Genomic DNA, 27,057 nt, shown 5'->3' with positions numbered 1-27,057 from the left:
TCGCCCAGCGCTATGCCCCGCGCAACGCGCCAAAGAAGACCGACGTTTGGCGCGCCCCTGACAACCGCTCGCTCTGCTACCACTGCGGGGAGGCCGGTCACACGTACCGCCGCTGCCAGTACCGACAGATGGGGCTACGCGGAATCGCCTTCTAGAGTCACTGGAAAATTTCAGAGTACCGCAAAGGTAGGCTGCACGCGGGCAACATTGGGTGGCGGCGGCCATATCCCTTCCGGACCGTTCTGCGCGTTGGTAGCGTGTGTTGAGAAGTGACCGATCTTTTCGCCTCGATGCCGTGTTACGCTCGGCGTAACTGCAATATGTGTGTGTGTGTTTCTTCAAAAGGATATCAGAAGTGATTTCGAGTCATCGACAGTCATGAATCGACTGCGCGGTAAGCGGTGTAGCTAATGAAACGTGCGGCGAATGTTGCCATGTGCTCGCGAACTCTCTTCGTGGCTTCATCGGTCTCTTTTCGTTTCACAGCGGGGTGTGTTCGCAAGGTCCGTAGCTGTATAGTTGCATTAGCGTAATGACCGTACGAGATGCCCTTTATTTCGACACTTGGTGAACGTTGACTGTTTGCGCTAGCTTTGCAGTCGGTGTTCAGGTTCACTTCATAGCGCATTCGAGAACATTATCGAACATCGAGAACATTCAGCATTGCGTCCTTCGACTGATCGTTGACGCATACCTTACTTGCGCACCATGCTTGCTGTTCAGCTGGGTGTTATCTGTAACAGAAGTGGTGTGTGTACGGTAAGTGGAAGTTGTGCGTGAAGTATTTGTCTCAAATCGGAACGCCAGCAGCCGAACGCACGGGCGAATCTGCGTGCGGTAGGTAAGGTGCATTTTATTTTGCGAATACATTGTCATTTCCTAACAGATATGTAGAAAATAGGCCATCAAAAATGATTGACCTCACTACTCAATTTCATTTCCTATTTTTTGTCTCCTTAATATTCCCAACGCTACAGTGCATTTGCAAATATTTTGCTGTGTTCCGACAAAGCTTTTTTTAACACGAAAGTGTTTTATGCCGGGGTCCACCAAGTACATCCGTCACGGATATGACGTTGATAAAATGGACACCAACGGATGAGAAAGAAAAAAATCAAGAAAAAGATACCCCGCTGGGAATCGAACCCACGACGTTGCGGCCGCGACGGCAAGCGCCCGACGCCCTACCCACTATGCCATCTCGGGAGATGCTAGGCACGGCGCGAACACGCCTTATATCTTTCACACATTCTCTTTCGCGGCGGGCGAAACGGGGCAGTGCCGCCGTCTGTGAGAGGTGAAAAGAAGTAATGCTTCACGATCGACACTTACTAGCGCTTACTCCGAGATTGCACGCGATATCGGAGGTAATGGTTAAAGCGTCTCGATACCAGAGAGGTAGACTGGCCGCGCTGGCGTCGCCGAGGCACGCTTGACGCAGTTACGTTCTTTGTCTTTGGCTTCGTGTTAGCGTGCGTCGGCTCATCGTAGTAGTGCAGCTTCCACATGCACTAACGGGATTTCTCCGCCGCCGACTGCTTCAATTGCGAGAGCACCGACTAACAAAACTGCTGCACTATGCGTTGCAGAAAGGACGCGATTTCGACGGGCGAATGTCGTGCCTTGGTGGAGCGAGAGCAGCGCCTGCGAGACAGAGGCCAGCGGGACGCACGCGTTTGCGGCTCAGGCTACGAACCCCTACCTCCCGTGTTGCTGAAGCGCAGTGTGTGTTATGTATGCATGAGCACAGGCGTCGGCTACCCATTACTAGAAAGCGCACACCGTGCCGTTTCTTTCCTTAATTGACGACGCTTTGAAGAAGTGCATACCGGGTACCAGTGTTGATTATGAGCTTGTTGATATCATCCGTACGCGGGATTCACGATTCGCTGTGTTCAAATATATGTTCACACCGTCAGCTACCACAACGGTTTAATCATGATCATGGGCGTTAGTCGTCGCGATAGAGACATGCTGTCAACATGGGTGCATTCACGTCAAACAGTGCTATAGCTGCCAAACACGAATAGACATTGTACAAGCTCTCATATATCGCTACACAATAAGCACTACTTCTGTGAAGACACGTTTCACTTTCGTGTTATACCGATTCCTATGACGGAGGGATCAACCATGTTTTTTTTTTTGGCGTTGCCAGCGCGTAAACAGCTAGGGTTCGGTTTCTGCACTGCTTTTAATTTCAACTTTTTTTTTCGTGATGCACTCTTGTTAAAACTTCCTCGGCGCAGTGCTTTATGTTATTTTGATCAGAAATAGCACATCCCGAAAATTTTTAACGCGCATGCTACTGCAACACAGTATGTGTATACGAGCTAGGGCTCGCATGAAATCGATTCCCTCAATGCGTGGGAGGATAAGCCGTTTTTTTTTTTCTTTTTTGCTGTGACCATTTCTCACCCACTAAACAGTATTGTAAGGGTGCGCTCGGCGTAATGTAGCATTAGCAACATTAAAAAAAATAAAATACGCTTAATAACATTGCCTTATATCAAGTTTATCAACAGTTTCACGCTTCAGTTTTGCGCAGTGGCAAATGATCACGCGACAATTGCGTTCAATGTATACAGGAAACAGTTATTATTTTAATAAGTCTTCGATTTCGCTCTCGTGCGTGGCACACTTATAACTCGAAATGCATGCACAATCTGTTCAACAGATCGAGATATAAACAGCCAAGCAAATAGAAAGGTATGTAGTATGTAGTTTTCAATATCACTGAACATAGCGAACCGTAAAGGTGAAGTATCCTGTTGCATGACATCTTTTCCAGCAAAGTTTGTGTAGTTCACTGCAGAAAGGAGTGTTCTTCGAGGGGGGCGAATTCATTCCGCTGCCAACTATGCAGCCACGTACAACGACGCTCTGACGTTAATGTTTCCTACACGGAATTAAAAAATATACGAAATTCCCGGAGTAGCTCACCAGCAACGTTCGGTTACTGGTGAGCTACTCTCTGGCATCTGCATGACACGTTTAAAAAAGCGACGAAGTACTTCTAGGGACCGTGGTACTGCTAAATGTCCGGCCGCGCTCTGCATTCAACGCGCCTGCACCCAAAGCGCTTGGAAGGGATATGGCGGCGAGAGGTCCCGTGATGCGAGTGAGCCAATCGCGTCGGCGGCGGCGCGCGGAAAACAGATGCGATACTCTGAAAATTTTCTAGTGACTCTATCGCCTTCAACGCGCCGCGCCCACAGCCAGGCGAACGGCCTCGAGACATCGACGACTACCTCACTGGAACACAGTGGCAAGAACGACGACGTTCGCGCTCACCGTCTCCCGCCCGCACCGCCAGCAGTACACTGGCCCAAACCGGGGCCGGTCGCCTAGCCCGTATCCGGGAAATTAAGGGAACCGATGGAGGTGCGGTTGCTGTACGACGAAATGCCGAAGATTCTCCGCGGCCGCCGACGACGACAACGCGACGAGACCTGCAGAACACGACGCGAGGCAGACGAAGCCCTGCCGACGAAACCTCGCGGACCGAAGAAGACCTGACGTCGCAACGAGGAAGCTGTGGAACAAACCGACGTAGCCGTGACCCAACGCCACGACCTAACTGCAACGCCAGACGACAAACTAGCGACCGCAACGTTCTCATCGACGGGCACAACGTCACCGCTCTCGTCGACACTGGGGCCGACTATTCCGTCGTTAGTGGGCCATTCGCCACCAAGCTGAAGAAAGTAAAGACCGCTTGGAGTGGACCCGAAATCCGGACAGCCGAAGGCCACCTGATAACACCGATTGGTGTCTGCACGGCGAGAGTCACCATCAATAACCGGACTTATCCTGCAAGCTTTGTAATCCTACAAAACTGATCCAGGGATGTGATACTTGGAATGGACTTCCTAAGTGACCACGGCGCCGTCATCGACCTGAGGTCTGAGTCGATAACACTAACCTCAGACAATGCGCTCCCGCCCCACGCGACGCCAGGGAACCATGCATTGAATGTGATAGAAGAGCAAGTGACCGTTTCGCCGCGCTCCAGCGTCATTATTTCCGTCGGCACCGAAAAACCTGCGAACCTTGAAGGCGTCATCGAGGGCGATCAGCACCCACTCCTAGCTGAACCGTCAAATTTGCGTCGCAAGAGGTATTGGCCTCGAGGCCCACCACTGGAAATGCCGGCGCCACCGTCGGCGTGACGTCCTTGGCAGGATCACATGGTCTCAGCGGCCGCATCGGCTGCTTGTGGAGCGCTGCGGCCGCTGCCGCGTGCTTTGAAAACGAAAGTTTCAAGCCCCACCTGCGCTGCGGTCTGCTCGAATGCGGAGGTTTTCTCGTTTTTTGAGCACATTTAATTGAAGCCATTGTGATAGGAGTGGCTGCCCCCCGAAGGCGACGAAGATGGTGCTCTACTGCTCGGTGCCGCAGTGCCGGACCTACCAACAGAGCTCGGTGTCAGCCTGCACCGGTACCCGCGTGACAAGAAATTGTGTGAAGCGTAGGTTGTGAAGCTGAGAACCGGCCAGCAGCTATCGGCTACGAGTCTTGTGTGCAACAAGCACTTCCGCGACGAAGGTTTTCGCTAGTGCGTCGGTGCTGCGATGTTCGGTGAGCAGCAGAAAGCGCACACGGAGACGATCGTTCGCGCGTGCTTCCCGCCAGATAACGGTGCTTATCTCCCGCAGGATGGAAAAGGCACTACCTTGCTGGGGTACCAGCCAAATAATAATGCGCATTAAAAATTTGCATTTATACTCTTTACGCGCTGTTGTTACCCTGCTTTGCAGCTGCAAATTGCTGCAGTAACTTGTGTTTTTCTTCACAGGGACTTCAAGTTTGTGTGGGTCCTTGTGGACAGCCGATGTTTGCATTACAACTTTACAAGTCCAGCGAACGTATTCTCTTTCTTGTCGTTGACGTTGCATGCAACTACATGCTTGGCCTCGTAGACCGCTTCTCCTTCCACCAGCAACCTCGAAATCGTGATGCTTTGTCTATGAATCTGCTGATTGCAAACAGCGGCAAGTTCACGGGAATGCAAAGGGAACAATAATTAAGGGACATATTAAAGAAGGCATCCTCACCCTTTCTGTGAGCACAAAACGAAGCGAATGCAGTGAATTAAGAAACAGAAGCAGCGGCAATTGCTCACTGAGAAGACCGAACAATATTCAGTGCGAGGCAACTTGGCTAATTACATTGAAATGTACACGAATTTAGATTAAAAAAGAAAACATTTAATCGTCGGGACGGCACATCACAAGTTGCCGTAGGCGCACCGAAGTCCTAGCTGTAACGAAATTCTTTTACAATTGATCTGATAGCGTCCGAACAAAAGTACTTATTTGTGTGCTCGCAAATCATCATATTCTGCGGCCTAAAGTTCACAGCACGGTGCCAAAACACGCTCGTAGCGAAAGCGAAAAAATCAGTACGGACATATACATGCCGCACCGTCGGTGTCGCTGCGAACCCGTGCGATCGCTGGCTTCTTTCTGTTATGCTCTATTTGGCTATACAGGCAGTCTACCCTAATGAGACATTTCACATAGCTTGCCCTCAGCCACCTTTCACGCAAGAAGCCGCCAGTTCAGGGGTCTCCATCGCGGTGACCGCGTGAAGCGGGCTCTCCGTTTTCTACAAACAGACAGCGACTGTAAGCTACCGAACTTTCTATTCATCGAAAATTATTAGTTTGACACTAAAGAACATATTTCGTACCGAAAGTACTTAGAGAAATGTCCTGGAGGGCTTCCGCGATGCGTTTTTCTAGAGCGCTGACAGCAAAACCTATTGGGAGCGCGCCGCCGGTATCCTGCCTAGCATGCAATCAAGGCGCGCCCGATAGAGGGCGACTCCGTAACTCCTCGGGGCAAAAATTAAAGGTGAAAGTGAACGCTGGATGACAGAGATTCGCGAAAAGAAGAAGGCCGCGCCTAGGATATTTTGGAGCCACCTAAAAGCGCTGGGTAGGAAGTCTGTCACAATGCAACAACATATGGTAGATGAAGGAGGAAATCAATTGGAAGGGTATGAAGCGCTAGGTTACATCCGAAAGATAACAGCTGATTCGTTTAAAAAGGTCGCCCCGGGGATTCCCCCAGAGTGTAAAAGTACGCAAAGGAGTGCAACCGACGAAGATGTAGTACTAGAGAATTTCAATTGGAAGAAGGCCGAAGGAAAAATTCCTAAGCGCACTACTCCGGGCTTAGATGGGGTTCCCGTCAGCCTCATTAACGAACTCGGACATAAAACTAAAGAAGCACTGCTGAAAGCCGTAGAAAAGTGCTTACAGGAGAGGGAAATACCAGACAGTTGGCGAAAAAGTAGAATGAACTTAATCTATAAAGGCAAGGGAGAAAAGGATAACATTCGCTCGTATAGACCGCTAACCATTACATCGGTGCTATACAGGTTGGCGATGCAGGCAGTAAAATTAAAAATAGAAGCGTGGGTAGAACAAAATGATATTTTGGGAGAACTTCAGAATGGATTTCGAATTGACAGGCGGTTAGACGATAATCTGTTTGTTCTTACCCAGTGTATAGAAATATCGAAAATAGAAAATAGGCCCTTGTACATGGCTTTTCTAGACATCACTGGGGCGTACGACAACGTTAATCAGGAAATTTTGTGGGATATATTGAAAGGAATGGGTATAGGCGACGACTGTATACAGCTTTTGAGGGAGATATACGGAGAAAATACAGTTTGCATAGAATGGGAAGGAATGAGTAGCAAAGAGAACGTTGAGATTAGCAAGGGGCTGAGACAGGGATGTCCTTTGTCCCCGCTGTTATTCATGCTGTACATGGTGAGGATGGAAAAAGCGCTAGAAGGTAGCAACATTGGATTTAATTTGTCACACAAGCAGGTCGGCACGATGGTTGAGCAGAAGCTTCCAGGTCTATTTTATGCTGATGATATTGTCTTATTTGCGGACAGTCAAGATGATATACAGCGACTGGCAGATATATGCGGAAGGGAATGTGAGGCTCTAGGACTAGGATTTAGTGCAACAAAATGTGGATTGATGGTATTCAATGATCACGAAGACCATGTGGTCTTTATACAGGGCCAAAAAATACCGAGGGTAAGCGAGTACAAGTACCTCGGAGTATGGGTAAATGAGGGGGATAGATATATGGAGGTACAAGAGAAAGCATCGGTAGCAAAGGGAAAGAGGAATGCTGCAATTATGAAGCACAGAGCTTTATGGGGATACAATAGGTACGAGGTGCTTCGAGGAATGTGGAAGGGTGTGATGGTCCCGGGGCTTACATTTGGGAACTCAGTAGTGTGCATGAAGTCAGAGGTACAATCAGGAATGGATGTAAATCAAAGGACGGTGGGCCGCCTCGCGTTGGGCGCTCACGGGAAGACGACAAATGAGGCTGTCAAGGGTGATATGGGATGGACAGGCTTTGAAGTGAGGGAAGCTCAGAGCAAAATGAGATTCGAAGAGAGGCTGAGGAAAATGAAGAGTAGATGGGCAGAGAAGGTTTTCAGGTATTTGTATAGAAAAAGCGTTGACACGCAGTGGAGAAAAAGAACTAGGAGGCTCACCAGTAAATATACGGCTAGCAGTGCGGGCGATAAGGCAACAAGGAGCATTAAGCGGAAGGTCAGAGAGGCGGAAAGGACTTATTGGATGGCAGCGATGGAAAAGAAGCCGGCTCTGAGTAACTACCGAAAGGGAAAAAACGAAATAAGGAGGGAAAGGTTTTATGATAATTCAAGGGGAAGCGCTTTACTGTTTGAAGCAAGGTCGGGCTGCCTTAGAACGCGTAGTTATAAAGCGAGATTCAGTAACGAAGAAGAACAATGTACATGCTGCGGGGGAACTAAGGAAACGATGGAACATGTACTGATTGAATGTGGCGATATTCACCCAGGTATACGTGTGGGCACGAGTCTACATGAAGCCTTGGGTTTTAGGGACAACAATGGAAAGCTGCACACGTCCGCGATAGAAATAAGTAAGAGACGGTTAGAGTATTGGTGGCCGAAAAGTAGAGATAAGGAACAAAAATAAATAATGGGGGGAAAATAAGGTCATTCTGCCTTAAGAGGCAGAGAGATGGACCGTGAATTTATATTTTTTTGGTATAATAACATAGATTTAATCAATGTGGATAAGGTATTAGGCCAACATAAAACAAGGAAGCTTTTTTTTTTTTTCTTCGAGCCTGGTGGCAGACATGTCACCGCCCCGTTTTAAAGGGGACGCTCATAGCATCCATCCATCCATCCGGGGCCAATAGCGAACCCAAGCTCAAGTTTGCGGCGCGACGACAGCGCCGCGCCAGCCGCGCTGCGGCTTTGTCGGAAAGCTCTGAACCTTAGGCGCGGCTGACTCGGCCCCTTTCACGGTAGCGGCGGTAGCGGTAGCGCACGTGCGCACGCGTTCTTCTCTCGGTGCGGGTAACTGGGGGGCCGTCAGCTGGGTACGTTGAACCGAGAAGCTTGCTGTGCGAAGCTGCGCATTTCCGCGATGGCAGAAGCGACCCCGCGGAAGCGCAAGCGTGGTCCGAAGTATTGCGGTTTAGTGGCCAGCCACAACAGTGCAGACAACACCAAGGCACGCGATTTACGTGTGAAACTGTATTGTTTCGTGTCGCACGAGAAATACAGGCGGCAAGCGTGGATAGCTGACAGCGCTGTCTCGCCTTCTATTTTGGTTGTCTTGAGTTCATCGCTTTCGTTCGTTTCGACTACCTGAATCGGTAAGTAACGCGGCGCACGCACGCAGCGACTACAGTAATGATTACACGCTGTCTTCTCGCATTGTGAAAGTCCAGTTACGGTTGTAGGTGAAACAACTGTGTTTTGATTCCCCGTGTTCGTGAGACCTGCCCGTCGTTCAGGGGCGTAGCCAGAAATTTTTTTCGGGGGGGGGGGGGGGTTCAACCATACTTTATGCATGTTCGTGCGTGCGTTTGTATGTGCGCGTGCCTATATACGCAAGCAAAATTGAAAAATTTCGGGGGGGGGTTGAACCCCCCAACTCCCCCCTTGGCTACGCCCCTGCCGTCGTTGTTGAACGTTCACACTCGCGCTATACCGTTAGCGTTGCGCGCTTGGTTGAATTCAACTGAACTTGGCACATTGTCAGAAGTTCGGCGCCTGCAATTCACGCGTCGGGAAGGCTGCTTTATCACGCCGGAACGGACGTCCGTGCATTTTCAGCATGCTTTGACATCGTTCTGCAGGTTTGCTTTGTTTTTGTCACTTTATTAGTGCGATATATATTTAAGTCGCTAAATACAACTGGCACTTAATACATGCTTTGCAATTGCAACCTTGAAGTAACCTTCTGACTTCATGCGATTTTGTAGCCGCGTTCGCGCAGCAGGTTTTATACGCCTGTCAAGTCGATATCATAAAAAGAGACTGCAAGCATGACACGAGAGCCGAAAAAGCGAGGCGAGCAGTTCATCTTGCTTCACAGTGGTTAAAGCTCAGCTAGCTGCCTCGCGTCTTAATCGGCGGGTGATTCTCCAGCAGCACGGAGGACTTGACTCTAACCTTCTCAGGAAACAGGGCCATGGCCGTGTAATTTCTTTTTTTCGCACGCCGCAAACGTTTGTTCACGAAAGTACACGGCTGCTACTGTTAAGCATGCCATATCAAAACAACAATCATATGATTCGTAGTTCACACCGCAGAACATCGATAGCGTGTACGGCTTCATTTCGGAGTGCATGTGGACCATTATTAATCTTTAACATAACAGAATGAGGCTTACCTCGAGGTATACGTCCTACACGGTGTAATCGCGACTTGGGAAATGCATTTCGCTTTGAGTCGGGCGTCGTTGTCGTCGATCGTCTGCTCTTCACCGTTAAGGTGATTGACGAGCCTTTCTCCTTTTATCAAGTTCGCTTTTCGGAAGGGCCAGTCAAGCTTGAAGATCCTTTTGAAGCCGCACTGCACGCGGTACATTGTGAGACGCCGCAAGTGCACCGCGAGAGCTCTGCACGTGCACGGAAGCGAGCGGCAACGCGGTGGAGAGAAGGGAAAACGCTCGCTGCTGACACCCCAGTTTCTCTTTTTCTGCCAGAGATGGCGCTGCCTGTCAAGAGCAGTAGCGCCGCTAAGCGTTGCTTGGGAAGCCTATAGCCGAGCTGCGTGATGGTTAAGCAAAGGTAGTGCTGGCAAACTTCAGCCACGAATACAGGCACCTCAACGCTACGACGGTCGCCTACATCGACGAATGTGTGGCCCCCAGCAATGCTTTCGCCCTCTCCGATGCTGCCGAACCAGCTTTGACGAATCGAAGTCCCGAACCAGATTTTGACGTCAACCCGAGCCATCCGAAGGTCAAGCAAGACCAGCTCAAAACCCTGCTCCTGCAATACAAGAACTGCTTCTCGTCGTCGTAAAGAATTCGACAGACCCCAGTCGCGAAACGTCGCATCATAACTGAAGAAAGTGCCCGACCAATCCGTCAGAGCCCGTACCGAGTTTCGACGCGAGAACGCGGGGCCGTCAAGAAACAGGTCGACGAAATGCTACACGACGACATCATCCAGCCGTCCAAGAGTCCGTGGGCGTCACCTGTGGTGTTAGTGGGGAAGAAGGATGGGACCCTACATTTCTGCGTCGATTACCGTCGCCTGAACAAAATCACGAAAAAGGACGTGTACCCTCTCCCACGTATAGACGACGCCCTAGATCGACTCCACAACGCGAAGTACTTTTCTTCGATGGACCTCAAGACCGGCTACCGGCAAATCGAAGTCGACGAGAGAGACCGAGAAAAGACTGCCTTCATAACACCGGACGGCCTGTTCGAGTTCAAGGTCATGCCCTTCGGTCTTTGCTGGGCACCTGCGACTTTCGAACGACTCATGGATACAGTATTAGCTGGCTTGAAGTGGAAAACTTGCCTTGTTTACTTCGACGATTTCGTTCTGTTTTTCTCGAACTTCGACGAACACCTCCAGCGCCTTGAATCCGTACTTCAAGCAATCAAGAACTCCGGGCTCACCCTGAAGCCAGAAAAGTGCCGCTTCGCGTACGAGGAGCTCTTGTTTTTGGGTCACGTGATCAGCAAGACTGGAGTAGGCCCAGACCCGCAGAAAACAGCTACCATCGCCCCTTTCCCGCCACCCACCGACAAGAAGGCCGTGCGCCGATTTCTCGGCTTGTGCGCCTTACAGACGCTTTGTCAAAAACTTTTCACGGATCGCCGAGCCACTAACGCAGCTCACGAAGACCGACGTCAAATTCAGGTGGCAAACAGCGCAAGTCGAAGCATTTCATGAACTGAAACGACGCCTGCAGACGCCTCCGATACTTGCGCATTTCGACAAATGCGCCGATACGGAGATTCACACCGATGCAAGCAGCATGGGACTCGGCGCCGTACTTGTGCAGCGGACGGAGGGACTGGAAAGGGTTAGCAGTTATGCTAGCTTGTCACTGTCTAAGGCAGAGGCCGACTATTCCACAACAGAAAAGGAGTGCCTCGCCATCATCTGGGCTACGTCAAAGTTTCGCCCCTACATCTACGGCAGGCCCTTCAAAGTTGTGAGCGACCATCACGCCTTGTGTTGGCTAGCTAACTTGAAGGACCCTTCAGGTCGCCTCGCACGGTGGAGCCTAAGACTTCAAGAATTTGACATTACCGTCGTGTACAAGTCCGGAAGGAAACACTCCGAGACCGACTGCTTGTCTCGTGCCCCCGTCGACCCACCACCGACCGACGACCATGATGATGACAGCTTCTTGGGAGCCATAAGTGCCGACGACTTCGCCGAACGACAGCGAGCCGACCCGGAACTAAAGGGTCTCGTGGAATACCTGGAGGGCAGGACCATCGTTGTCCCAAAAGTATTCAGGCGAGGATTGGCATCATTTTCCTTGAAAAACAACGTCCTCGTAAAGAACTTCTCTCCGGTCCGAGCCAGCTACCTTATCGTTGTACCTTCGGGACTGCGACTAGAAATTCTGCATGCCCTGCACGACGATCCGGCGGCTGGACACCGCGGACTTTCCCGCACGCTCGCACGAGTACAGGATAAGTACTACTGGCCCCACCTTGCCGCCGACATCACTCGCTACGTAAGGACGTGCCGAGACTGTCAGCGACGAAAGACACCGCCCACAAGACCGGCAGGCTTCCTTCAGCCGATCGAGCTTCCTCGGCGACCATTCCAGCAGATCGGGATGGACCTCCTGGGGCCGTTCCCAACGTCGACTTGCGGAAATAAATAAATCGTCGTGGCTACCGACTACCTCACCCGCTACGCCGAAACAAAAGCCCTGCCCAAAGGCAGTGCCGCTGAGGTAACCAAGTTCTTCGTTGAGAGCATTGTCCTTCGACAAGGCGCCCCAGAGGTTCTCATCACCGACGGAGGTACGGCGTTACGGCTGACCTAACTCAGGCGATCTTGGAATACAGCCACACAAGCCACCGCCGGACCACCGCCTACCACCCACAGACCAACGGCCTGACCGATCGTCTAAACAAGACCATCACCGACATGCTGGCCATGTACGTCGACGTCGAACACAAGACGTGGGACGCCATCCTTCCGTACGTGACCTTCGCGTACAACACGGCCGTACAGGAAACGACGCAGATGACGCCATACAAGTTGGTCTACGGACGGAGCCCGGCCACGACGCTCGACGCCATGTTACCAAACGTGACCGACGAGGAAAACATCGACGTGACCACCTACCTACAGCGCGCCGAAGATGCACGACAGCTCGCCCGCCAACAGATCAAGAACCAGCAGACGACTGACAGCCGCTACTACAACCTTCGACGACGCCACATGGAATACCAACCCGGTGACCGTGTATGGGTATGGACGCCAATGCGCCGACGGGGACTTAGTGAGAAGCTTCTTCGACGATATTTCGGACCGTACAGGGTACTTCGACGCCTCGGCGCACTCGACTACGAGGTTGTCCCCTGACGGCATTACGAACTCTCAGCGGCGCCGTGAGCGACCTGAAGTAGTGCATGTCGTGCGCTTCAAGCCATATTACGCGCGTTAGTGAAACTGAGGCCGGTACTGTTGCTTTATTATTGTACTTTTTTGCTTGTGCTTATTGTTTATTGTACTATCTTGCTTGTGCTTATTGTTTATTGCACTTTACTTGCTTTACTGTTCTTATTCATTATTGCATGCATTGCTCCCTCCCCCCCCCCCCCCCCCCCATGTTCTGTTTTAAGCATCGGGACGATGCGTTTTCAGAGGGGGGCATTGCCACGTGCGTTTCTTATTATCACTTTCGCCGTACTCGGTTTCCGCCCACAAAGACTGTCAGCAACGCTCAGCGCAAACCACGCGTCACCTCCGTATTCACAACGAGCCTCGACTTGAAGTTCGCCTTCACTCGACCGAGTTGATTACAGCGCCACCACCTCACTAAAAATGACGTCGTGATTTTCAAGCCTTGCTGCTGATTATCACCCCTATACTGTGCCCATTTCTACCTAGGAGCGGCGCTGCCATAATCATTTTCAAGTCAAAGTGGAGCGTTGAACTGAGGAATGTTCGAGAATACGGGGGTCATTGTTCGAGAAGCTTCGCCATTATTGTAGATCGTTTTGTTAAGATTGCGCGCAAGACGCGAACACTCGGGCTTACTCTAGAGCTTGCACGACAACTAGCGATAACGCTGGAATACTCGGCGGCACATGTATAAATGCCGACGCGCTTCACTGCTTGTCAGTTGATCGACGGTCGACGCTCTGTTCGCCGCTATCAGTGCATACCGTGTGTATTGCTGTAAATTAACTTTCCGTTTCTCGGCCACAAGTTCGGCCAAATAAAGTTTCATCTTGGACACGTCGCCTGCGGTCTTCGTCGACGTCACGACCATGTGACAATATACATACACACACCTTCGCACAGACACACACATACATGGAAGGAAGGGGCCCCGCTTCCAGCAAGACTGAAGACTGGGCCCCCCTGCTGTAATGCCCACTGGGGCGACGCAGGTATGTGATAAATAAATGATTAAATAAATAAATAAATAAATAAATAAATAAATAAATAAATAAATAAATAGGAAGTTGATGTTCAAGGGCTGAAGGGGTCGTGGCAACGCGAGTGCAAGTTGTCGAAGCGAGAAACAATCCCACGTAAATATTTTACTCACCGCCACTTTAGTCGCCTACATCGCCTTGGCGTGAACGTAACGGCAACGTATGCAATGCCCCCACAGTTAAACACCATGTGCGCTACACGCTTTTATTTCGTTGAAACAAAACGTCAAATGAAGCCTTGGCGTTTACATCAAACACAATGACAAGCACGGCGACTAGAGACGCAAATGCGGCATTTACGGCAACACAAGAGTCGAAATTCACGAAGGCAATCTTGGACCATTTTGCCATACTTCGCTTTGAGTCACAGGTGCCATAGTTACAGCAGACAATGAAGAAAACTGGTGGCGAAAGTTTCGTAAAAAAATCGCAAACGACCGTACTAAATAAGATTAATGTCCCTGTTTTGTTTTGTGAAATGGTAAAAAAACGATTCCTTCATTTTAAATTTTATGTTAAATCTGCCATTTTTTGTTTTAACACCATAAGAGGTACTACGCAGAAATGTCACCTTTAAGTTTTACGTTAGTGCTTTGTAGACTTCGAGATGACCGTGGCGGGGGGTGCGATTAAAAAAAAACAGATATATTGTTAAGGTGACGCTGAACTTCGTGCCTTCACGATTTCTTTTTATCTGGCTTTGCTTTCTTTATATCAATATCAATGCAGTATTACAAAAAAGAATGTTTATATGCGTGAAAATTATTGCCACTGTTTAGGAACTACTTGGTTTGTAGCGCGGACGCATGCAAAAAATTACACCATTTCCCGCTAAAGGGGAACATGAGGCGATGCGAAGCCGGAGCACTTGCACGATCGCGTTCCGTTGGCGTTCTTTGGGCATGCTACCGACCTCGCGTCGTGGAACGCGAAGAGGAACGCTACGCGCGTCTTGTCTTCCCTCTAGCCTGGCCGTTAATTCTCACAGGGCGAGCGGGGATCGCGGTCGGCAGGCGTGCGAGAGGGGGGCAGCGTAGGAGAGGAGAGAGATGGGGAGGGGACGCGCATGCGCTGGTGCTCATCGCGGCGTTGCGCAGGAGAGAATTTCGGCATGTCTAGCCCGCGTTTCAGAGGAAGAGTGGAAAGGGGAAGTGGAAAGTGGAGAAGGGGAGGGGAGAGGGAAAGGGGAGTGGGAGTGGAGAGGAGGGGAAAGGGAAATGGAGAGGGTATGCACATGCGCAGTAAGGGTGGTCACGCCGCACACCACCGCCACCGGATTGAACTCCGCCATGAGATACTTCGCATCTAATATGAGCAATGCGGCCTCGTAGGCAGAGCTCCCTGTAAAGGTGGTTTCACTGCAGCTCAGGGTGCTTTACCGTGAATACACCTTTCCAGGAAAAATCCGGACTGCCGCGAAGCCCCCTTTCAAGGTGGAATGAACATATTACTCTCATACCGATTTATTATTTTTTAAGTTTAAAAGCTCATTATACCGGCTTATATGCCTAAGTATAGTAAATTTTAAAAGGTAACATATTTCACAGGTTATCACTCGCATTGTGCCGGAAGTCAAATCCTGCTACTATTCAAAGTTCTCTTTGAACTAAAAAGAATGACATTTGCACATACCTTGTTTCAATTAAACAAATATTCTGCAGGTAAGTTGGGTCATGACAAATATGCTCATTTTTCTTTACAATATGTGATATATACTATTCGAACTGGATTCTAAATTATTCGATCAAATCACTATTTGCTCCGAATTCGCTTCGAACCTGAAATTTACTATTCGCACAAGCCAATGCTCGTGGGAACTTGAAAATCATCATGGGTGTCGTGCGCCTAGTTCTGGCTGCATTGTTATGTATGAAATAAAAAAAAAGCATTTTGACGACAAATTTTATGCCCAGGTGCTTCGAGGTCGGGTCTGGGAGTGGTGCATGATCAGCGTGAAAGCGGGGCGGGCGTTTCCAGAACGGTGGGAAAATTGTGAAACAGCAGTGAAATTGGTTGGAGGGAGTGCTTGCTGGGGTTGGGGTACTTGCTCAGAATTTTATGGTAGTATGGGGGTGCACATTTCATGCAGAACAATGTGAAAAAAAAAAACACACAACTCAGACTACATGCAGGTTTTTACAGTAACAGCACAGGTGACCTTATTGCAGTTTCGGGAGCATGCTCGTAGAGTGTTCCAAGCCTCTGATGTTGTCTGTGTGGTGTCGCGCCTTACCAGTTTCGGTTTCGATTGTGTGACGCAGAGCGCCACACAACGGGCATTTCATGTACGAAATCGTATGACCAAACCTCTTTGTTAATAAACTTCAGTCCCATCCCCGCTTTCCGGCTGTCTTGACGCAACTGCGGGCGCTCCGGCGCTGAGCCGCCTCCTAGCCCGCCGGACGGTACCTCCGGCGGCGACACTACAAAGTGGCGACGAGGTGAAAACAATGTAAGCCTCTACATTCTTCTCCGGCATTTTCTGCCAATTTCAACGTGGCCAGCCACCTTTTCAGCCGCATTACGGGGCATCACCCCACTTAACATTCTGCACGAAATGAGGTAGGCCTACTGCGGCCACGCCCTACTGCGGCCACACCCTGTGCACGTATTGCCAATGCTTGCTGGCACCAGTGACTCGCCAACGCATCCTGGCGACTGCGACTCATCAGTGAACCACGTTTCCAGCATGACTGCCGCTATTCCTCCTCCGCCGTTTTTACAAACTCCGGGCACTCCTCCCGTGCCTTGGGCTAAATGGCGCCGTGTCTTTCAGGCGTACGTCGACGTTGCCGCCGGAGACACCGCCCGGCCCGCTCTGAAGAAGAGCCTCCTGCTGAATGCACTGGGAGTTGAAGGCCTGGATGTTTACTGGACGCTACAAGCTGCCCAGGAACAGGCGGGGAACGGCGATGGCACTCGGGACGAAGGCACGCAAGATGAGTACATCGCAGCGCTCACGCTGCTCGAGAATCACTTCAAGGCGCCGAGCAATGAAATACTAGAGCGTCACTACTTCAAACTGCGCAAACAGCTACCGGGGGAATCCGTTACTGACTATGCTTCTGCACTACAGACGATGGCCAGCAGATGCAATTTCGGGACTTCCGTCAATGCCATGGTCCGCGATCAGCTCTTCAGCGGAATTACCGCACAACAAGTCCGCAGACGACTTCTGCAGCTGGGACCTACCCTTACTGTACATCAAGCAATACAAATTGCCAAAGAAGAGGAGCGTACCGAACTCGGAATGCAGGAGATCGCGAACGCGCAAGTTGACAGGGTCGGATTTCAAGCGGGTACGCAAGATGGCCGCCAAAGCACTTCACATTCCTTTCCACCAAAACAAAAGAATCATGGCCGCCGGCCTCCCCGACAGAACTCGGGAGGGAGCCAACATGGCCGCTCGCAACATGACACCCGTCCTCATTCTTCATCGGACTCTTCGGGACAGCAGAATGAACCGCACCGATCTGAATCGAATTTCTGCTATAGATGCGGATCGTCTCAACATTACGCAAATTTTGCAAACTGTCCTGCCCGCAACCGCACTTGTTCTGCCTGCGGAAAACGAGGTCACTTCAGAGCTGTCTGCCGCTCAGCAAATGTCCGAACTTCGCAACAAAACGTAGCTCAAGTGCAAGATACTGCAGTAACAAATACAGTTACTATTCTCAACGTTGATGAACGCTACAGCCGTCCTTCGCCACTGAAAATTTCTGTTCAAGTTGGCAAAGTCAACATTCCTTTTCTCGTTGACACCGGTGCGACCGTCTCATTGCTGAACTTACAAGATTTCAAGCAGTACTTTCCGGGGACCAGACTCCTTGACTCCTACATTGTCCTTCAGGACTATTCAAAGAAATGCATTCCCCATGTCGGATACGTCTCTACAAACGTCCGGTACAACGATACCACTGCTACTGTCACATTTTACGTGACAAAATAAGGTTCTTCACTTCTTGGTTTGGACGCCATTCGAAGCCTCCACATACACATCGACGGCGCTACATTTTCTTGCTCACAAGTTTCAAGTACAGCAACTCCAAGAATTCCTGCCAATGCTCCGTCCGAATTTCATCACCTCTTCACCCAGGAACTTGGCCTGGTGAAAGGCTACATGCACGAAGTGAAACGCCGCCCAGGTGTGCAACCTGTAGCTGCCAAGCTTCGCAGATTGCCATTCCTGCTTCGACAACAAGTCTCCGATGAACTTTCCCGCCTTGAAAATGCAGGCCTCATCGAACGTGTTTCAGCATCAGATTGGGTCTCTCCACTGGTCGTGGTGAAGAAAAAGAACGGTTCCTTAAGACTTTGTGTGGACTTGCGTGAACCAAACAAAGCTATCGTGATTGATGGGTTTCCCTTGCCCCACATCGAAGAACTTCTCCAGCAACTTATAGGTGCTGTTTACTTTTCAAAGCTAGATCTTGCATCAGCATACCATCAGGTTAACTTGTCAGAATCAAGTAGGGACTTAAACACTTTTGTAACGCATGATGGTTTGTTCAGATTCCGTAGAGTCTGCTTCGGGCTTGCATCTGCCCCTGCTGTTTTCCAGAAAATGATGTCAGACATTTTGAAAGGTTGTTCTGGAGTACTATGCTACCTAGATGACATTTTGGTCTGGGGTCGAACGCGTGCTGAACATGATGCTAATTTACAAGCAGTACTAAGCCGCATAGCAACACAGGAATGAAACTAAACGACAAATGTGTCTTTGCTGTCCAAGAAATCCAATTTTTAGGACACAATGTCATTGCCAGAGGATTGTCTCCTCTTGAGTCCAAAGTGCATGCTATTGTTAATGCACCTGCTCCTACAGATTGTAAATCCTTGCATTCATGCTGACGTTGTTGAACCACTGCGCTCCATGTTGCGCAAAGGCCAAACATTTCATTGGTCGCATGAAGCCAATTCGGCATTCAACAGTATCAAAGCAGTACTGGCTGAAAACCCAGTCATTCAACTCTTTGACGAGAAGCTTCCGATAGTCATAACGACTGATGCTTCCAACATAGGTTTGGGTGCTGTATTTCAACAACGCAAAGGTGACCAATTAATTACAATTGCTTTTTCTTCGAGATCCTTGTCACCTGCTGAACGCAGATATTCTACTGGTGAGCGTGAGGCCTTAGCATGCCTCTTTGCTTGCGAGAAATGGCATGTATACCTCTGGGGTAGACATTTTACGTTACGCACTGATCATCAAGCACTTACTACATTACTTTCTGCTGGATCAGAGGGCCGACACCCATTACGCATTTCACGCTGGTGCGCCAGACTTTTGTACTACAACTTCACTGTACAGTACTGCAAAGGTTCAAATAATGCTGTAGCAGATGCACTTTCCCGTCTGCCTTTGCAACTTCCAGTCTCTCCAGACTTGGAAGAAGAGATAATCTCACTTGTCACTCCATGCATCAGTAAAGCTGATTTACAGGCAGCAACTGCTGAGGATACTACTTTGCAACAAGTAATTCCATACATTGCGAACGGATGGCCAGAAAAGAAATCTCTTCAGCCAGAACTAACTTTGCAATCAGAAATGAGCTGTCCTATGTAGACAACTTAGTTTTCCGAGCAGATAGAGTAAGCATTCCTGCTTCACTCTGTAACAAACTCGTACAGTTGGCTCATGAAAGTCACCATGGAATTGTCAGGACTAAGCAGCGACTTAGAGGAAGATACTGGTGGCCTGGCTTAGATAGCCAAGTTGAACGTGCAGTTCGGGACTGTGTCGTATGCCAAACAGCAGATAAATCTGCTAAACCAGTTTTTGCACCCTTACAGCCTGTCCCATGGCCAGACAAACCTTGGGAAAAACTAGGCATGGACATTGTCGGTCCACTCGAACGTGCTCCTTTCGACTGCAGATTTGCAATTACATTAGTTGACTACCACTCTAAGTGGCCTGAGGTTTGCTTTACCCATGCAGTCACTTCAGACACAGTAATTACATTTCTATCAGCACTTTTCAGTAGGGAAGGTTTTCCAGAAGCAATCGTCACGGACAACGGTCCTCAATTTAAATCTCAAATATTTGAGAAGTTCCTCTCCGACAGAGGCATACAGCATCTTTGCTCTTCGAACTACTATCCGCAATCTAACGGTCAAGTTGAACGCTTCAACCGTGTTTTGAAAGAGCAAATTCAGCTCGCTCAACTTGAATGCCGCCCACTGAAACAAGCTGTAACAGAGTACTTAGGCACGTATCGCTTTACGCCTCAAGCTACTACAGGCTTGTCGCCTGCACAACTTCTGCATAACCGCCAACCGCGTTCTGGAATTGACATTGCAGGCTTACACCCAAACTCTTCCGCTCCTTCGCCAAGTTTGGATCCTGTGAGAACACGAGTGTTCCACAAGCAACAGGCAACTAAGCAACGCATTGATTCTTAGCGTGGAGCAAAACCTCCTAAGCTACAAGTGGGCCTCAGAGTTAAAGTTCGTCTGCCAGGGAAGCAGAATAAATACAGAGGTCCCTATACAATCCTTAGTCAAACGGGATTCAATTCCTTCCGCCTTAGTGATGGCAACGTCTGGAATGCATCAAAGCTGGTAGTTGTTCATGCTGAGCAGAATGCAACGCCACAGCACAATTCATGTCCTCCACCTAACACATCTTCCATGCAACAACATAATTCCTCCCCACCTCCATGTTCTTCTGCAGTTCCACAGTTAGTGCGACTTCCACTAACCACCTTGCAGGCACCTTCACAACAATCGGCTGATGTGCCCAGCCCCAATGCAACGCTTCTCGAAGGGGGGATAGATACGTCGACTAACATGCCGACTACGGAAAATCTCGAAACTTTGCCGCGTTCGCTCTCCGGTGAGCGTGTAGGTGAGCCCCAAGGCTCAAATTCTTCTACAAACCGTCCCCTTCGTCCCAAACGGCACCGAAGAAAGCCAACTCAATACAAGTACTATGTTCCTTGATATATATATATATTCTTCATAATACTCATGTTTCACATACTTATATACTACTTTATATACTACTTTCATATATTACTACATAATCCTTTTTTGGGGAACCTATAATGGTGACTGACACTAAGTTCCTAATTACTACTTATACTAGTTCATAAATGGGCTCATGCAAAAAAAAAAAAAAAAACATTACGTCAAGTTAGTCAAACTACGTCAACTCTTGTCACATACATATTGTCCTAATAAAAAATACATTCCTACATGTGATAACTATTGTATAATGATGTTACTTATTTTTGCACATTTTCTTACGAGATGTTCAAGGATTGTGTGCCAACATGTTACTTCATACAAACGTTTCAGTGCCTTACCACTGTATAATGTCACATACAGAGTACAACTTCTTTCCTTTTTAGGGGGAGATGATGTGGTGTCGCGCCTTACCAGTTTCGGTTTCGATTGTGTGACGCAGAGCGCCACACAACGGGCATTTCATGTACGAAATCGTATGACCAAACCTCTTTGTTAATAAACTTCAGTCCCATCCCCGCTTTCCGGCTGTCTTGACGCAACTGCGGGCGCTCCGGCGCTGAGCCGCCTTCATAGCCCGCCGGACGGTACCTCCGGCGGCGACACTACAGTCTGCTTGTCACAGTGTGTGACTGGATGTATGTAAACAACAAAAATGCATTCCTGCTGGCACCCAGAAATGAGAATTCCACGAAATCAGATGCTTGCAGTGCTCTGCTGGCACGCATGCTCCCAATGTACAGATAAGCAGAGTAATGCCATAGAACCGGGTAGTAGGGCCTATATTTTGTAGCATTTCATTTCCTATTGGACAATAGAAGTAATAAGAGCAGTGTTCCGGCTATGCCAAGTTAGAAGAACTAAAAATGAAACAGATTATTACAAGTGATGCTCGATGAAAGATGGTAAGGCATCATGGCACATAGTGCAGCTCCACAATGGCATAGGAATTGACTCTGAAGCAAAGTGCAGCCTCACTCACCCAACGCCTCGCAGGCCACTTGCACAATACCGTTGGCCATGGACACCACCTCTTCAGATGCCTGCGCTGGCCATGAAAGCCTGTGCAAGAAGAGAATATACCAGCAAAGAGACAACTGTTTACACATGTGCTGCCCGTTGTGGCCTACCATTTGCACATATATTCGGAGCATGCGTGAAGCATTTTCTGACCAAACTGCTCACTGAAGAGATTCAACACTGCCAAGGCGAGACCCACTACTGTGCCTGGGTATTTCAAGAAACCACGTGAAAGCTAAGGTAGTCTTTTCAAGAATGGCCTATAAAAATTTGATGTCCATCCGTTTACTTTAGAAAGAGAATGGTGTCTTCTTCAATCATTACTAAGAAATGGCATATGTGACACACAGAGAAAAAGCAGAAAGAGGCATGCTGCTACACAAATAACAACAGTACAGATGAGTTAATTTTCCTTTAAACCCTGATCTTCAAGTAAGTAATTGGCCACTGTGCAAAAGCTGAACTATTTTGCTTCTTGATACAGTAAGTATGCACAAATGGTAAGGTTTTCTATCATCTGAAGTATGAATACTAGAGGGGGAAAAATGGGCTTCAAGTAACCCCGCATTTCTAAAGTAAGCTTTGTAGAGTCATGTGATGTAAGAAGAAGCTTGGCTGATATACACTGGCACATGTGCATTTAAAGGGACTGGCTCGGAAAAATTTTTCTGACTGTGGTGAAAATGAGAAGATCATTTGTCACATTGACGGCAACGAGCACGCTTTTGCTCCATAAAAAAGGAATTATAATTTAATTTGATGTTGAAAATCATGAATGACCGTTAGCATCACCTAAAAGCGATCTGGTCAATCTACTAGTAGGACGAGAAATCCTCGCACGTAGACTCATTTTGCTTAAAAACAAACATGTATAACTTGAAATTGTATTTGACGCACTTGAGGCAGCTTTCGGTTGCATCAGAGAGTAATTTTTTGCTTTTTTTTTCACGCATCCAAAAAGGCGCCCCATGGCGCTGCTTGGGGCGCCGTCTTCGATTTCGTCTGCTCTCACTCATACGCTATGTCATGCGGCCCTCCGTGCTGGTCGTACCGTGCCACTGTATTGTTGTTAGGATGTCTCACATGTGCTGCGCTGTGAAGGCGTGCATTTATCGTCTCTGTTTGATGAAATCCACTTGGCTTGGATTGCGGCAGCAGCGCTAAAATAAGCGCATAGACTGCGATTACAGCAAAATAAGTGTTCTGTAATTGTATAATAAGGCTTCATTTAACCGCTAGTGCACTGAAGACGACTGTTGCATAAATTACATTAGTGTTCAGCGAAAATAAAGTAATCCTACAGAAATCACTTGTGCTTCCGGTTTTAATTTTACCGGCACCACAGTCGTCATCGCGTCCACCAACCAGTGTTGTGTGCATGTTTCACGCCAATGGAAGAAGACTGAACGCAGATAGAAAAATTCTGTTTTTAAGGGACACTACAGGCAAATAACAATTTATGTCAGAGTGAAAGCTCAATGTATGAAAACGTCTAAAACGGCAGTATTATCAACAGCAGCGCCCTACTTACCGAGAAATTAAGCTAAATGTATCACACGATGAGCGCCACGAGTGGCACATTTTGAAAGTGATCCTGATGACGTGGGAGAGACTGAATACAAAATCACTAGTAATCAAACTAGCTGCAATAAAAAAAGAACCATCCGTGCATCAAGAGACGTAATAAAATGCTGCGTGTTCGTTTCTGTTTGATTTATGGAAAAAAGAACCTCTTCGGCGTTGTTATAGCGAACGGCGCGCTGGTTCAAAAGTTCCGTTTTCGCCGAACAGCGCTCCGCCCGGCGCCCTGCTTCGCTCACGCGGTCGCGCCTCAGTGGTAATTTCGGTATCGCGTACTGCCGCGTGTGTTTTGCACGCTCGTGAAAGGCGCTCTGACAGAAAGTTCGACAAAATACCGCATGCATGTGATGTTGCCGGATGCCCGAATGGTGCACGCCGCCGCGCAGTAAAGGCGGGCAACGTTGGGCACGGCAACAGTGACGTGCGAAATACCGCTTTCAGGCGGGTGATTTCAGGGCTGGGCAGAGATACTCAGAAAAGTATTCCGGAATACAGATATTGAAATACATGAACTGGAAGCCTAAAATACAGATACTGAGATACATTTGCCTTTAACGTAACGGGATATTTCGGATATACTTTTGCAATAAGACGAAAAAAGTATTCCGGAATACAGATACAGCGATACAGATACTGGAATACTTTTATTTATTTCAAGGACCTCATACTACGCAAAGACATTTATTAGTGCAGCATAATGTTGTAATTAAAGTTGCAGCGCGTTGAAACTTTCATTTATTTATTTATTACAGCACCCTCAGCGCCATTAAGACATTACAGAGGGGGGGGGGTACAAAGTACATAATTAGTAATAATAACATAATTACACGTACCAATTGCAATAGAAAATACACTATTTCACAGCAACAGTAACAAGCATTGGACACCGAAATCGACATACTTGGTGACAACAAAATGAGACATGCTAGAAACAGCAGAGTTTAAGCAAATCACTCGAATCACTAATGAACACTAGTGAATTGAGAAAAAGTATACATTTATTTTGTACATAAGATCTGCTTTGCTGAGGAAGTTGCGTTGTGAGCTTCTCAAGTAAGCTCTTCGGAATCCTCAGCCATGTGGCCATGTCGGCGCCGGGTCAGACGGCTGAGGATTCCGCTGCCCGTATACATAGTTTTCACGGACGTCACAACAGGGGCTTGTGGGATAGGTGGCCGCCATGATGGTGAACTGCTAGCGCGGTGTTATCGTTGGGTGCGTGTGCAGGTCCGATATTTTCGCGTTGTGCGGGTTCAGTAACAGCGCGGCGTCGCAATCCCGATGTGTGCGATGACTGGCTGCAGTGCGAGAAGCACGTCTGCCGCACAGAAAATGGACCTGGAGCCAAGAACCGGGCTCTACCGATTGCCGAAAGTGATAACTCGGCAATGCGACCGCACGAAAGTGTTGTCGGAGCAGCGTCGTCGTCTCTGACTCGCTCGCATCAACAGAAAGGGCCTCAAGAACCTGGATTACCTCCGTGTATGCGGTCGGCGTTTCATCTCAGGTAAGCAAAACAGGATGAAGCGAAAACTTCAAAAAATTAACGCCACCGCTTACAATCGCCTGCATCACAGCCGTCGCTGTGTGTGCAGCGGTTTAAACCTCGCAGGAGCTCTCCGGGTCGCGTTCGAGCCCGTTCCGGATCTTCTGCTGCTTAACGGGCACCTTCGACTGCGATCCGCGCGTACTGCAATCGAGTTAAAATGTCACTGTCTGCACCAAACTGCTGAGTTTAACGTGCTCGATGCGTATTGTTTGTACCGTGCATTGAAAATGCCGTTCACATCGGGCTAATGATCGCGAGCGCCTTCTGTAATTTTGCGCTGTTGTTAACAGCTTGCAACGAGACCGTTTTCGCGCTGAAGTCGCAATTTCACATGCAACAGCGCGCCAGGTTTTCACTGTTGATGTTTTGTAATTTGCAGGACAGCCAGCGAGTCTAATGGACAACACAAACCCGGATTGGGTGCCGAGCCAACACTTGGGATACAGCAACCGCACAGCACCGGGCGTTAACTCTACTTCTCGGCAAGGGCGTCCGCAGAAATTTTTCCAGGGGGGTGCATCCATAGGGGGGGGGGGGGGGGTCCCTACCGTGACTTGACCGGCAAGGTTTTTGTCAATAATATGTAATAAGGTGCAATGTTGGCTGGCAATCCTGGAGGCCATTTCACACGGATATGCGGACCTTTTGTGTGCTAACCAACGTGTGCAGCTTATTGCTAATGCATAGAACGATATTATCCGAAATTCCAGGGGGGGGGCAGCCGCCCCCCCTTTTACCCCCCTCCGGACGCCCATGCTTCTCGGTACAAGCGCGCCAAAAATCGGCTGGCAAAAAAAAAAAGAAAAGAAAGGTGGCCACAGCCGCGAACGCAGCTAACATTCAGCCGGCAGAGGTTGACCATCCTTCGCCTGAAATGGTCGATGCAGACGATCACTTCAGTCAAGAGACGCCTGCTGAATAACTTTACCTCGCTCAACACGATGACGCGCTTGGAGGGCAGCCGCTTTGCTGTCACGCCGCTCACACGGCCACTGGTGAAGTAGTTGTGAGCCTCAAGTGACATGTAAGCTTTCATTTCGGTGAGCGATACGTGGTGATGGCGCCTGTCAGGCGGAAGGAATTCTGCCCGTCATATTTTGCCGAGCTGGTGGGTCCGACGCGTGCACGTTATGAAGCGAAGATCAACATGTGCGATGGAGTTGACCCCTACACGTTGTGCGCCGGTACTGACACGACGACGGACGTGGAGCTACTACCGGTTACGACGCATGCCGACATCGTGAACTATTCGCAACTTTCACGGCCTAGAGAGGGCGCTAGTGGAAATCCAATATGGCTGTCGTTTAGGGGACCGTGCCGACACCGCCTGAGAGTGTGTCTGTCACTTCGAACCGCGCAGTCACTCGGCTACAGCCGTCGTTTTGTCACGGCTTTTTTTAGAAGGTCATTGACTCTTGGATGTATTACATCGCACATTGGGGGTTCAGAAACGCGTGTGCGGTGTACTTTTGAAGGAGGAGATGTTTTGAACGTCGGGCATATCATTTGCTGTGGTGTGAAGGAGTGCACAGCTTCGTCGTACAAGGATTATGCCAGCAGACTTTCCAACTGCGGAATGCCCACACGAGCTGTGGTTCGAATTCAGGCGCGACCAAACGATAAAGGTAAGTCCACGTACTGTACTGGCTTGTTTACCTTCCTCATGTCCCTTTCTTCGACGGGGTATTCTCGCCGACTTTGCGTGTGTGACCGCGCTTATGGAAGTGTAGTTTTTTTTTTTTTTAATGCTGATAGATAGTACAGAAACACCTGTTGCTCACCGGGCACGAACGCTGCCCGCGAACGAAGCGCTTGCTGCTGATGCGTGTGGTATGGAGTATATGCACACGGTCGTTCGCTCTCAGATCATGCGAGCAGATGGCTGCGCTCTAGAGGATCAGTTCGTCCGAGGCGCCTTGCACGGAAGCAAAAGTAGCACAGGTGTAGAGCAACC

The 27,057-nt window shown here is 49.0% G+C and overlaps 1 protein-coding gene across 1 annotated transcript in view; it reads right to left on the bottom strand.

Moving 5' to 3' along the window:
- The window catches only part of LOC119386432 (proteasome adapter and scaffold protein ECM29), an 814,720-nt gene that overhangs the window by 35,914 nt on the left and 751,749 nt on the right, over window positions 1-27,057 (bottom strand). The window contains exon 44 of the mRNA XM_037653733.2: window positions 21,936-22,015. Coding sequence (XP_037509661.1) covers window positions 21,936-22,015 — 80 coding nt within the window. The remainder of the gene's footprint in view (window positions 1-21,935; window positions 22,016-27,057) is intronic.

Source organism: Rhipicephalus sanguineus, chromosome 3, assembly GCF_013339695.2.
Source record: "Rhipicephalus sanguineus isolate Rsan-2018 chromosome 3, BIME_Rsan_1.4, whole genome shotgun sequence".
Classification (NCBI taxonomy): Eukaryota; Metazoa; Arthropoda; class Arachnida; order Ixodida; family Ixodidae; genus Rhipicephalus; species Rhipicephalus sanguineus.
The sequence above is the reverse complement of the archived record's forward strand: the minus strand, read 5'-3'. Positions and strand labels throughout refer to the sequence as shown.